Genomic DNA, 14,715 nt, shown 5'->3' with positions numbered 1-14,715 from the left:
GCAGGTTCACAACCTTGAATGACATTGACAGTGAGCAGGCAAACTGCATACCTTTATCTCCAAGTGCTTTTGCCTCACCGATTACAGTGTCTCATATCCATTAGACTCAACATGTGTCTAATATTTTCTCTTTGGTGGCAGAAATATGGATAATAAGAAAAGGGAAATGTGGCGGACATGGGGGGAAAAAAGCATCCATATTCATCATATTGTAACTCTGCAAAAGCTAAATAGCCTTATATTCAAAATAAACATGATTTTGAAGTGGTAGAACCTGCTACAACCACATGACATTTCAGGTAATAAGAATTTCACACATACTGTCTTGGATACACTGATTTTCCCTTTAATGAAATTTGAAAGCCCAGTATGACTGTGGTTTGCAGTCCTATACTGACATGGTTTTACTGGTCAAAAGCTGATCAACTATAGTGCTATTCCAACATTGCACTGGCTAATTGTCATTCCACTGGGAATGCTAAAAACATTACAACAGTCATCAGACAACTACTGCTAGGACTGGATAGTTTGGAAGGCCAGAAATTAGTCTAACCCAGGGGTAGGCAACTCCAGGCCTTGAGGGCCGGTCTCCTGCAACTTTTAGATGCATCTCTACTTCAACACACCTGAGTCAAATAATGAGGTCATGAGCAGGACTCTGGACAACTTGACTGCACTTAGGAGGTGATTCAGCTATTGGATTCAAGTGTGTTGGACCAGGAGATATCCAAGAGTTGCAGGACACCGGCCCTCAAGGACCAGGATTGCCCACCCCTGGTCTAACCCATGAATAAACATGGGTGCCGACCCACTGCGGGGACTCATCTGTAAGACAGACAGCATGTCTTCCTGATACACATGCACACACACGCACACACACACAGAGGGTGAGGCACCTGTGAATGACTAGGAACAGCAGACAGACGAGCAGACTTTGGAGTATCTCTTTAAATATGTAATTAGATATTAGTGACATCATCATGCGATACTGAAGTCAGTTTCTCTTGGAAAACAACACTTTTGTTTAGCTTTCATCTCGGCTCTCTGGGATCTTCAATTTGTTGGTCGCTCCATTAGGAAGTGTCTTTCTCTGTCATGTCCACCAGGTGGTCACAGACTCATATCTATGTTTCCTCTCGGCTCCTGGGACGTGTTCCCGCACGGCGCGCAACAGAGGCAAGATCAGAATCACAAATCCAAATATCGAGCATATTAGGGCAAAGGGAGAAAGTTATTTCAGATCAAGGTTTTAAAGGAAACTTGATCCAGCTGAGTCCAGCCTTTGCAGGCTGTGATAACTGACCCGCTAGACAGTAATAAATAAAAGTTCAAATAAAACAGCTGGGGGTGTGCTAGTTGCTGTAAGCCCACTGCAAGCATTCTTTGTCTGTGCTCAAGGATAAAACTAATTAAGGTTCTTTATGATTAGCCTGGGAGTCATGGAAACTCCATCATTGCTGGAAGAAATGCCACTAGAAGTCCAGGAGGAGGGTGATGGTCTCTCTGCGCCCAAAGGATTCACAGTTCTCAGTGACGACACAAGCTCAGGCCTGTATCCCACTCAGCCACACACACAGACACACAAACATTCACAAACTCGTTCTATCTCTTCAGTCCTGATGCCTTTTCCGCCAACACCACTCCCCTCCCTGGTGCCAGTATCCTCACTGGTCCAGATCCTTAGATGACATTGTCAAACAGCTCCATGGACTGCATGATGTTCTCATCCTGAACAGAGAGAGAGAAACACCACTTTATGCTCATGTGGTTAAAACTGAAGGCAACTAAAGACAAAAGTTTTGTCTGTACCTTTTTACATGAATCAATAAATTCATCTATGGTGACCACCCCATCTCTATTCTGGTCCATTTTCTGAAAGAAAACATATTAACTTTCAAACGAATGTCTATATGCAGTATGCAGTCTGGGAGATAGCAGCAAAGCAAACACTGATAAATTAAACCTGGAAGAAGCTCTCCACGTGTTCTCTTGGAGCATCGTCCATCATAGTGGGGTACGTGTATTTTCCCATCATGTCATAGATAGACTTCATGATGTCCAGCATTTCCTGCAAATGTCAAAAAACACATAGGTATTAGAGATGTAGGAGAAAACAATATTCTTTTATAACAGTTGTCTTCAATGCTGCTTGAAGGGCCAGAACAAAATCTACAACATTGAAGAGGTAAAATCAAGGTGTGGGTTCTGATTTTTAGACAAGAGGACCAAAGGGAATGTTCCAGCTACTGAGGGATTACACTTCTTAGCCTTCCAGGGAAAGTTCATTCTGGAGGAGGGCAGTTCACCTCAAAGTGATAGCTTTCAAACAGGAAAAGGTGGACTACTCCCTCCTGGTCAGCCTCAAGAAGAGAAGTTTGAGTGTCTTGTTCATGAGAGATGCTAGGATGAAGAGGGAAATCAATAGACAGACTGAGGCCTTGTCTGCAGTAACACAGATGCTGCTGCCCTGTGTCATGCTGCAGAACAGCAGAACCAAAAGCTCTCGATTTACCTCTTTACTCTGACCTTCATCTATAAGTGATGAGATCTGGATTATGACTGAAACAACAAAATCTAAATTCAAATGGCTGAATTATCTTCATCTATAGAGTGGTTGCACTCACTAAGGGAAGCTCAAAGTAGATTCACTTCTCCTCCACACCAAGATGAGTCAGCTAAGGCGGTTCAGACACCTGACACCCACTAAAGGGGAGATCCAAGGGAAACCCCAAATCACTGGATTCAACATTCATTGCTTCTGGCCTGGAAATAAATGCACTGAGATCCCCCAGGATATGCTGGAGATTCCCAGTTGGGTGAGAAATTCCTAGGTTTCTTTTTTTTTTTTTTTTTTACCTGTTACCTCTGTGACCCGATTTTGGATAAGTGAAAGACGAACGAAATCTCTAACGCTGGAAGGCAATAAATGCTTAACACAAGGGATAAGTTCAACATTCTGAAAAGATATTGAAATTCAAATCTATTAAAATAAAACTTGTCAGTTTGCAAATTAATGTGAGTGTGCTACCTCTTTGGTAATGCAGCCATCCTTATTCAGGTCATATAGGTTAAAAGCCCAGTTTAGCCGGTCATTAATCGTCCCTCTCAAGATGATGGACAGACCAAAAACAAAGTCCTGATAAAGAAAATTAATCAATTAGGAACTGCTTAAGGTCTGACATATTGATGAGGTAAACTGTTTATGACTTTCTCTGCCCTGTGGGCTGATGTTGAGGTGGATAATACATCTTTGTTTCACTGTCACTGCTGTGTCAAACTTCAGATGAGCCCACATTTGCTTTGATCCATTCAAAGAACAGAGCTCACCTCAAAACTAACGGAGCCATTCTTGTTGGTGTCGAAGGCTTCAAACAGGAAATGTGCATACATACTCGAATCTGCAAAGGGAGAGACTAAGAGTAACCCGAGAGCAGCGGAAACGTGAAGTCTTTGAACGGCTCTGATTAGCAGTGAGCCAAATATAGACTAGATATAAAAATAATTTCAGATACAACTGGAGGCAAGTGGTTAACATTTCATAAAACTAAATATCATGAAATGATAAATCACTTTGCTTCTCTGCAGAACATCTACTACGGTTAGGAAGAACTGATTATTATGAGTTAAATATAGAGTAGTTATTTTATTGTGATAAAAAGAAGTCGAAGTTTCCATTCAGTGCTTCTCTTACAGTTTTCTGTTTTTATTTTTTAAAGCCTGAATATTAAGGACCACCAAATAAATGTCATTATGTACAAAGATGAGCTGAGTAAAAACATAATACAGTTTCCAGATAATAATTTAATTTTTTCAAGGAAAAACAGCAACACAAACCAATTTTGCTTATAAAATGATCTGCATTGAAAATCTTAGGAAGGTACACATCACTAATACATTTAGCATAAAACCAAGACAGCATTCCAGAAAAAGAAAATCAGTCAAACATAGTAGTGATAATGTGATATTCTGGGACTGATTTGCTGATGGAACCCTTTATTTAACTTTTAACCAAAACATCTGGAATCAGCATATTGGGCCATCAGTTCATGGGACAGAACCAAGATCAGAAGCACACCAGCAAGTCCATGTCTAACAAGTTCCAAAAAAATGTTAAAAATGAAGATGTCGGAGTGTAATAATCTAAGATTGATAAACTGTGACATGACTTTAAATAGCCTGTTCAAGCTCAAAAAGCCATCCAGTGTTACAAATTTAAAAACATTTTGTAAAGAAAAATAGGCCAAAATTTCGATACAGAAAGTGATTATTGTTTTTCTCAAATTTATGATGACAGAAGTTGTCAATACTGGTGGCACAACAAATTCTAAAATTTAGGGGCCAGCTTGGTTTGGCTAGCTTTTCCCACTAATACAATTTTTAATGTTGTTGCAACCTTTGCAGGTATTGTTTTCTTTAGTTTGGGCTATTTACCTTTTTTCTCTAACATTGCAAATGTATTTGGAACATCTAGTGACCTAAAGAGTCTCAGTTATTTAAACCCTGATTACAAACTAACTTCTCAACATGGTACACTGCGACCTTTTGGTTCTTAGTTCAGTTTGCTTGCGCAACACAACTTTTACAGACATTGGTTTTCAGTCATTAATGTCACACAACATATTTCACTGACTTTCATATGTTATATTAGAAACTTCTATTTTAACTACATTTGATTTAAATAAATTACTTAGACCCTTTAGTTAATACTGTACATTTGTACTTGTTGTGCCCTGTGAGTTGAGCCATAACAGTATTTACTCAGGTTATCTTTGTCGGATCTTAATATTATTTTTGTTAACCTGAAACATTTAGGCCTGACACAAAAAGCAAAAACAGAAAAATATAAATGTCAGATTATTTTGCAGCAGTGTACATTTATTTGTTGAACGTTTATTTTAGTAGAAATATAAAAATTTAAATTGCACTGTCAAAAATGGAACTCACCTCCCTGAGGAAAGAACTGGGAGTAAATGTTTTTAAAGTTCTCCTCATTCACCACTCCACTCGGACACTCCTAGTGGAAAACAAAAGGAAAATGAAAATACTAACATATTTAAATGTAGCTGAGAATATAAGTGAACAATGGAAACCTACATTTTTGAAGCCCCTGTAGAGGACCTGCAACTCCTTCTTGGTGAACTTTGTCTGCTCTTCCAGCTTGTCCATGCTCTCAGGGCGATGGCACACAGTAGACAACTCAAAGTCATCTTCAATACTGTCTGTAAGAGACATAAAAGGGTTAGTCACTGAAAAAATTGCCATCAGGCAACATCCAAACCTCAAGAAGTGAAAGTCATCTTACTAGTAATATCAAAGTCATGTAAATATATTCACATTCAGCTACACTTTTCGTTCTACGTAAATTAAACGTTAAACAAAACCAAAAAAATATATATTTTCACAACTAAAAAAGGAGAGAAAACTCAATGAAACAAAGAAAATTTGCAATATAAATTCATGTACTGGGAAAATAATCACATTTTGAGTTCAGATGAGCAACTTAATTGGGATTAGGTTCGCTTACACACCTTGTTGCATTTAAAACAGGAATCACAAAACATTTCTAAAATGTATTCTAAAGATGTCATAGTTACTCAGATTCATTGGGCAGAAGTAAATTTAAGTAAAGTACATTTTTCAATAATTTATATACAGAGATTGTTATAAAAGGGAAACCATACTTTTTAGTTACCATCCCAAACATTGGTAATACATATCCCATCCACAAGCACACCCCAACCACTTTTCAAGAAGTAGACTAATGTGAATCTGTACATCCTGTGGACAATCTAGAAGACTAATACAAAAAGTTTTATTAATGAATGAGAATAAAACAGAAAGTTCAGTAAAACATACTGCTTCCAGGAACAACTGTTGTTCTCACTTGCCTGAAGGACACTGGAAGACTATTTCATGTGATTGAACCTACAGAACTGTGATAAACGCGCTTGTGAAGTAAAGGACATGGATCATTAATATGAATAAAACAAACTTAATGGTTATTTTACCTTCTTTTTAGCTTTTCAGCCTATAAAAGCCCAAATGTTTACAGTATGAATGTAGATAGGTTAAGAATAAAAACCACATATTTTGGTAAGACCACTCATAGCTGATACACTCGAGCAGTATTCTGTCTTATGCTCTGGAACCTTCTCCGCTTGCAGCTTGTCTATTCATTCTCACTTCCTCTCTACTTGTCTTCTCTCCCCACCCATCATCCTGAAACTTTTTACAACTCAATTTTATTTCACTCATCCTCCTCATTCCTCCTTTATGATCCTCAATCCATTTTCTCCTAGTCTCTCTTTAAGACACCTTTTCATCCCCTTTTTTCTCCTCAACTCTCCTAAGATCCCTTTTCATTCTACTTTATCTTCTCATCTAGCTTAACAACCCCTTTTTATCCCATTTTCTTCTTCATCACTCTTTATGACCACAGACACCGAGACTGACCACCATATGGAGGAGGCTAATTTTTAGCTGTGATCTCCTGCTTTTGGTCATCATCAATATCTCGTGACTATATGTAAGAGTTAGCACATAGACAGGCCTGTATTACAAAAGATGAGATCCAGATCCGTCTATTCATTTACCACTTCATCGTACCATCACTTCTGAAAAAGACATCAAGGTACCCCTTCAGACAGAAACTGAATTCCAGGTGTAATCTACTTTTTTACAGTCTAGAATGATGGCCCCAGATTTAGAAGAGCAGACTTTCATCCCAGCTGCATCAGTCTGAGCAGCAAACTGCTCCAGGACATGGTAAAAATCCTGGTTTGAAGATGCATAAGGGACCATATCAGCTGCAGAGATTCCATAAATAAATGACACAAACAGAAGGGAGAGTAACAGAAGCACTGGTGGAGACCAATCCACACTGGGAAAAAATATGATTTGGAGAAAAACGTGAGGACACACCACTTACCTTAGTTATAAACATACTGCAAGACTCTCTGTGATCTTATAGTACCAACTCCCACAAAACACAAATGAACTGACCAACCAAAATGTCCTAAGACCCCCATAGCATTTGTTCAACAGCCAGGACAAAACCACTCTTCTTTTGGAGTCCAAGACTCGAGAATCATTTACTGCCTTCTTTCAAACTCTGCACACTAAAGATTACTTAAGAGAGTTAAGTATTGTGATACAATTGCTGGAACATGCTCTCCAGCACAATTGTAAAAACCACCCTGGTCAATCACTCTGTCAGTGTTGTCCCACCCTCCACTGCAACACCAAAAATGCTTGTAAATCACAACATTTTTACAATGTCCAGAGCTTTCAGGGTACAGGGGCACTGGAGAGCTTTTTTAATCAGTGACCTCTGTCATATTACCTTACCTTCCCAGGTCTTATTTTCTGCCTCCTCTGTGGAGGACCAGGTGACTGGGTTAAGAAGGTCATCAAAGCATTCTTTCCAATACCTGGCAATGTTAACAGTCCTGGTTTTCATGAAGCGTCTTTCACACAAATTTGCTTAGAAAGCGCAAGAACTCAAGCTCAAGTGAAAGACTTAGAGGCAAAACAAATAAACATACTTTATATTAACTATGTTTATTAAGTACAAACACACATCTTCTACTTTTAGATGTCACACTGTAACACCAAACCTGTTGGGTTTATGCTTAATTCAAACTGTGAGGTTCTCCATTTCTTTGTGTTATGTTAACTGAATGTGATAATGACAGCATCCACACAAATGTTAATGTGAACTTTCTAGAGAGGCTATTGGAAGAAAAGCAAAGAGATGTATGGAGAGTGAAGGAGCACTTGCTTTCACTGATTGAGGGAGTGGTCGAGGGCGTGCAGCACGGCAGCAGCTTGAGGAATCGCTGCTTTATGGTTTTTTTGCTTTGACTGGTGGAGGGGTTACCTGCAATCACCAACCATAGCACAGAGGTTAGATATGTACACTGACATGAGTCTATTTACTTCTCTAGCAACATGCCTGTAGAACCAAAACACACACAACATATAACAAAAAAAATGCAACAAATTAGTTCATGCTGTTCAGGCAGGTAATTGCCTTCTGGGTTGGCTCAACAAAGGGAGACCATTTTCTCTTTGCATCCCAATATTTACGGCTGTCAAAAAGTATCACCACCTGGATTTAACAAAGTAAATAGGTAAGAGGCTCCCATTGAGTAATTATGGATGATTATGCTTCAGCTAGCATTATTTAAACCCTAGTCGATGCAGGAGGTGGCTTCTCATTTCTTAAAAACCTTCTTCAAAGGCACATTCTATGGTTGGGGGAAATATATGAATCTCTTCTATTAAAATTGTGTGGAGAACTGTCCAACACCTTATTAAAAACTAGAAAGACGCTGGGGAACCATCATGTTTGTGGAAGAAATGTGGTTAAACCAAAACCTCAAATGACTGTGATAGGTGATCACATACATGTTTGGTAAAATCAAAAACACCAGCAGAAATCCCAGGTATGTTCACTATTGAACATAAGAGCATTAACACATCCATATTGCAAACAAGCTCAAGAGATTGGGACAAAAAAATTAAGTAGCCTGAATAAAATCATTGATCAGTGAGACTAAATGAAAAAAGCTTTAAGTTTATCAAGGAGAATAAAGATTGCACTCAGGAGCAGCTGAAGATCATCATGTGGTCTGATGAGTCCAGAACTTCCCCTGATCCAGAGTGTAAGAAGAGAGGCGCAAGGAGGCATGCACCCATCATGCATAGTGCGAGACAATAACATTCACAAATGGATTGGCCAACAGAGTCCAGACTTTAACCCTATCTACAATCTTTGACACATGTTGGAGAAAAACAGTTTGACTCTTCCATCATCTCTATAAGATCTTGGCGAAAAATTAAGGCAGTTCTGAGAAAACTATAAATATGAGAAACTTATTATAATAAAAATAGCGAAGGCATTCCGTAAACAGAGCTATAGGCAGACCAATGACATGTTGGAGTGTGTGACCTTTGTTGGATGGCAAAACTCTTCCAAAAACACATTATTTCAGTTTCATTGAAATAACCATGGGTAGTATCATTGCAAATCTAGAAAAAAAATATTTCAAACTTCCTAACAATAATCTCAAACAAACGTCACAAAGTTAGCTGGAAAAAGCGGCAAAACATGGACTTAATTTTACACACAAAGCCCAGCTACTGAATACTGCATCTTAGTTTCCATACGCACAATGACTTTGGTGTTTTTCCAAGACTAGCCAATGGTTTGAACAGTACAGGACATCTGGTGTGAAAATAAACCGAACCACGGCCTCTATGATGTGTCATCCTATTGTCTTCCTGTCGCATGCAGCCCCAGGGACTGTCACTTTCTTCGCCTGTGGTTGTGGCATTATTTGCAAACAAAGTAGGCAGAACACATTGTCCAATGTCTGGCAGACTCATCTATCCAACTACCTAAACACAGGACCTACCCTTGTGCTTTAAGCTGTTTATACAGGTAAGCAATTTATCTTTCTCTACATGGACCCAAAAACAGACCATGTCACAGAAATCAATAGCAGAGACTTTAAAAATTAATCAGCGTTCCTCAGAGGTAAGTTGATGGAGTTTATGCATGCAAATGATTATAAATATAGAAAACTAATGACCTTATAATCAGCAGGCTGGAACAAGGAAAAGATGAAAGAATATCACAATATGCATTGGTTAATGCAACAGTGATCGTTCTGAAGCTTTGAAATAGTCTAATAACAAAAAACAGTTTTGTTTCATGGGTTTTGTGCCTCTGCTGACTCTGCATGGTGCATTGAGCCTAAAATACTTGCAAGAATCATCAAAGCCTCTGTCAGCACATCATAGCTTACTCTCCACCTCCTCTGTCTGTCTTTCTTTCTGTCTGTCTGTCAGTCTGTTCTGTCTGATTTCTTTTGCTGCCAAAGTACCATGATGAATTTGTGCTGAGTTACCTTTGATGTCATTTTATTTTTTGACAATGACACCTGAAATACTTTTATTCTGCTCCATGTCAAAGTAAAATGAAAGAAGTTTTCCTTCTTATGCTTTTTGGTTGTAGTGCTACTGGGTTCAATAGTGCGGGTAGTCTTGACACCTTTTCATTCTTGGGGGGTGGCAATACTAGATTTTGTACAAATATTGTGTTTCTAGACCCATGATGTATCAGGATAATTAAACCAAACCACAAAAGATTCAAGTGTGAAGTCTATGAAGACTACTTATTTACGTTTTTAACTCAACAAAATTAGAAGAAAACCAGACAGAAAACAGAAAACAACACAGACAACCAGGAAAGCAAAGGAATTTTGAGTTGTAGATTTTTTTAAAAGATATTTTTGGATAAATGCTCAAGTCTTCCAACCAGAAAGCCTTTAGTCTGCCATGCAAGCTGTGTCTTGTGTCCTGGTGGCACTCTGGCTAAGAGACATTGTCTGAATTCACATTATCAGTTCAGCATGATCTTCCCAGATATTTATAACGTAGGGACTTCTAATCAAGACCTCTTTGCATCTCTGTTATTTATTTATAGATAAATAAATATGTTAAATATTTATTTATTTTCTCCAAATATCATTATTATTACTAGTTCCTATAAAAAAACCCATTGTAAACTAATTTGGCTACTGGAATTGTCTTTTACTTTATTAAAATATAGTAGTAATAATACCTGCAACCCTGGTAGGACAAGTATGTTTAGATAATGAATAGATGTCATAATAATAAACAAATAAATAATGGGGTAAAGAAATTAGCCCTAGAACTCAAACAAAATTGAAATAACTAAATTAATTAGAAAATAATTTTTACTAATAACCTTTAATTATGAATAAAAGGTTATACTAAAATTCTTCTACTGCTGCTATGACTGCTACCACTACTACTAATAATAATAACTGCTATATTATTATAACTTTATAAATAAAAACACACAGTCTTTCTTAATACTTTGATAAAAAAATTCATTCAGAAATCCAGAGTAAATTGTAGTTTTCTATTGTGTAAACTTCAAATCTGAGATTTCTGAATGAATCTGAGAACTTCAAATGTACAATTTTATCATAGTGAACTAGAAAATAACTCCCTCATAGGTATAAATTCAGTTATATTAACGGTACAAAGTAAAGCCCAGATTTAGTTGTTTCCTAGAAAAATTCTTCTTGTAGAAGATGCTCCAATACCATCCAGCCACACATTATCAGCACAGAATGAGTGTGGGAAATTGGTCTGACAAGACGTCATGTTTAACTCTAAAGAAATAGACACACACACAGACACACACACAGCATTCTTGCCTCCTGCCAGCTGAGAGTGTTTCCCCACTGTCCCATCACCTCATTAAATATTTTGACTAACTCGAGGCTTTCTGCTCCTTCCTAAACACTTCCCTTACCTGCCACAGAGATGTCGATAAGCCCCAGAAAGTGCATCAGTTTGAGGGAGCTGCAGACCACCAGGAGGATGCCCACAGTCTGCAGCCCCTCCACCTCCCACTTGTCTCGGAAGAACAGATGCATCCTTTCCTCCTTTCCTGTTCACACAAATCTTACTCTTGCCTTGCGGGGGGTGAAGACCACCTTCGGACACCCCCCCCAACAAATAGGTTCCAAAAAGGAATGTGCTGTCCTTGTTTCTCAGTCCTCCTCTACGTGCCGTGTCCAGCCATCATAACTCTGCACGGATCCCCACCCTCTTTATTTTTCACTGAAAATAGATTATTATTCTCCTCGTTTCTTCTTTTCCAGAGCAGAAAGAAAAAGCCGGTGGGGATGTGGACTCCCTCCTCCGCCTCCAGCAGCCTGTCAGAGGTTGTTTAGCTTCCAGGTGAAGTTTGGACCGTTCACTGTGTGGGTCCTGACAGGTTGGTGGCAATTGTTTTCAGACTCTCTGATTTTGCAGATTCTGACTCTGAAACTCTCTCTACTCCGTGCCTCGGCTCCGTCACTCCGCTACTCTCTGTGTCCCTCTCGAGCTTAATTGGGTCAGTGATGGGGATGAGTGAAAGAGGAAGGACGAAAAGGATGATAAATTTAAGAAGAGAAAACAGGAGATGAGTACTACTTGCAGTTGAAGAGGTGAAACAAGGTAGTGTGAGGCTGGAAACATGGGAGAAAACAAAAGAATAACGAGGCAGCGAATTAAGGAAAGAGACAAGAAGAAACATTTGGACAGGAGAGACAAGATGCAACAGTCAGAGCTGAACATAACAGCAGTGATGAGAAAAGCAGAAAAAAACTATAATGGAGGTTTTTGAACAAGAAAAAGACAAAGATTAGGAAAAGGACGAGAGTAAAACAGTGACGATAGAAATCCAAGGCATCTGACGCAGTAGCTACTGTGGGCAAACTCGCAGATGTGACAATATCCCCTGAGTGTAAAATCGACACATGTGCACACGCAGACACACAGCCTGGAAGTGAAAGCTGGGCAACATGTAGTGCATACGCAATACTGCACAGAGCTGAACCTTTCAGATGGGAAAGAAGATGCTGCTTTCACATCTGGGTCGCTGACATTATCAGTCTTAAAAAATTGAAAAGAAAAATTAAAAACTGGTTTTAAACAAGCAAAACTATAATGATATGTTTGATTTGTATAGAGAAACAATGCCCTGGATTTTATTTACCATAAAAGAAAATTTATGCAGTCGTGTGGGCGAAAATGCTTTGCTGATGTCAAACAAGAATGAGCTGGTTGGTTAGAGATGACAGATAGATGATTGAGTGGTTCAAATTACCTCTAATTACAAGCAGATTGTAGCCAGAGATTGTAATCTCTGAGTAGCTCCTGTCCTTAGTTGACGGGAGCTACTCTTGTCAACTAATCACAGAAAACCGAGGCTACAGATCACACAGACTCAACAAATTTTAACAATAACAGTTTGAAAGCAGTAAACTTTCCATTCACTGATAAATATTTGCTCAGACTTTATGGTACCGGGAATGCTGTAAGGTACTAACTAACCATTAAACTTCAACTAGCAAACCTTTGTTACAAAAAAATCTAAGAGAAGCTATACAAACAAATGTTTTCTTCGATTGAGATCCTTTGCTTTGTGACGGCCACAACAAAACACTGAGTTTGTCTTCTTTAAGATTCTTTGGGGGTAATTTAATACTATGTTTAAAATCATCCTCCATTTCAAAGATCAACTTGTGCCTGAGCTTTAAAGTCCTGGCTGATGTCTTGAGATGTTTGTTCAATATTTCCACATGATGTTCTTTCATGATACCATCTATTTTGTGAAATACATGAACATGTTTGTGTCCAATTAACTCAAATGTTTGAGTTAAACAGAGGTTATGTGTAAATACTTTATTTCAACTGAATTTAAAACCAACCTCATTAGTCTGCTTTAAATAAAATGGAGACACACAGAACCAACAACATATCTGTGATTGGAAATACAGATGGTTGTGAAAGTTGGGTAAATAAGCAAATCTCCATCCAGCTCCCCATATGACAGCTGTCACTTTCACTGCTAATCCAGCATGAAGTCTGTGCAGTCTGTTGCCAGTTGACTGAAAGCACTGCTCCAATTTACTTGGAAACTGAGAGACTGTGTGTTATAATTAGCAGGCCAGCGGTGAGCTTACCAGAAAACCTTCTCAGATGTCCATTCTCACCAACCCCGACTCACCCATGACGCTCTCACCACCTCCAACGGGTCTGTTAGGGCAGCTCGATTCCAAATGCAAAAGTCACTGAGCTTATTTTAGCCCAAACTGTTTACGGCTCATCTGCTTGAGAAAATGATGGCTTAAAGAATCCCCAAGAGAAGCTCTGTACCAAAAATAATGTTGGACATTCACTTGCCTGAATTTTAATCGACAGTAGATGTTGACACATGAACACATACACACAAGCGCTCTCTGAGGCGGTAATAAAATGTTAGGTTAATCAGTCTTAGTTGATTAGTCTCCGCGAGGAGTAGTTTGCCCGAAGCCAGACACATATCCTAATTGAAATGCCTCCATATTTAGTCGTCTACCTGGGCAATTATTTCTCTCAAAACTGATTAAAACGTCTAAGAGACGGGGGGAAAAACGTACGTGTGGGAAAGCATCAAGCAAATGAGACACAGGAGGTCATTGACAAATGGTGCTCAAAATTGGCTAGTGTGTTTTCAATTAGACAAATGAAATAAGGGATTCATTTGCATGGACCATTAGCATTTGAAGATATTTTTAATATGGTGATGTGAGACAGAAAAAACAGACAGATCGTAACAAGGCCGAGTCTTTGCAGCATGAATTAGAAATGAATGCAAATGAATAGAGGGTAAAATAAAAAAAGGTTTTCTCTTTGGAGGAACTCAGATTTATAAATGTCATTCTGCATGCATGAACATAATCTAAAGTGAAAATTATATTAACATTCTTTTTTGTGGGGCAACGTCTTAAATTAGCTATGTTGTGACCTGATAAAAATCTGACCGTTGATAATAAATCAAAAATAATTGCCAGAGACTTCACATTTTAAAAATGGTAAACCTTTCTCTTTTTTGTACTAAAATGTTTAAATGCCCTTTGTTTATCTTGAACATCTTTTAGTTTTGGATTAACAATGCAAGTATTTGCTTTCTGACAGATTTATTCTGTTTTTGCTTTTTTTTTGGTCACACTTAAATACTTCAGGTCATCAAACTAACCTTAATATCTGACAAAGATAACCAGAGGAAATACTAAATGAATTTGTAAACTATGGTATTGTTCAATAAGGTGAGGGTGTCAAACTCCTTTTAATTTGTGGGGT

General features: G+C 38.4%; 1 protein-coding gene across 5 annotated transcripts in view; it reads right to left on the bottom strand.

Annotated features, from left to right (window-relative positions):
* Positions 1-707: 707 nt before the first annotated feature.
* The window catches only part of kcnip2 (potassium voltage-gated channel interacting protein 2), a 95,111-nt gene continuing 81,103 nt past the window's right edge, over positions 708-14,715 (bottom strand). For 3 of the 5 annotated variants that reach the window (XM_023326912.1, XM_005800410.2, XM_023326910.1), the window contains 7 exons: positions 5,095-5,219; positions 4,945-5,014; positions 3,328-3,398; positions 3,029-3,136; positions 1,964-2,068; positions 1,810-1,872; positions 708-1,728 (listed from right to left, as the gene is read on the bottom strand). In XM_023326912.1, coding sequence (XP_023182680.1) covers positions 1,681-1,728; positions 1,810-1,872; positions 1,964-2,068; positions 3,029-3,136; positions 3,328-3,398; positions 4,945-5,014; positions 5,095-5,219 — 590 coding nt within the window. In that variant the 3' untranslated portion in view covers positions 708-1,680. Of the gene's footprint in view, positions 1,729-1,809; positions 1,873-1,963; positions 2,069-3,028; positions 3,137-3,327; positions 3,399-4,944; positions 5,015-5,094; positions 5,220-7,780; positions 7,880-11,353; positions 12,274-14,715 lie in introns of those variants that run through there. The other 2 variants (XM_014469276.2, XM_023326909.1) reach the window with 2 other exon arrangements.

Source organism: Xiphophorus maculatus, chromosome 22, assembly GCF_002775205.1.
Source record: "Xiphophorus maculatus strain JP 163 A chromosome 22, X_maculatus-5.0-male, whole genome shotgun sequence".
Taxonomy (NCBI): Eukaryota; Metazoa; Chordata; class Actinopteri; order Cyprinodontiformes; family Poeciliidae; genus Xiphophorus; species Xiphophorus maculatus.
The sequence above is the reverse complement of the archived record's forward strand: the minus strand, read 5'-3'. Positions and strand labels throughout refer to the sequence as shown.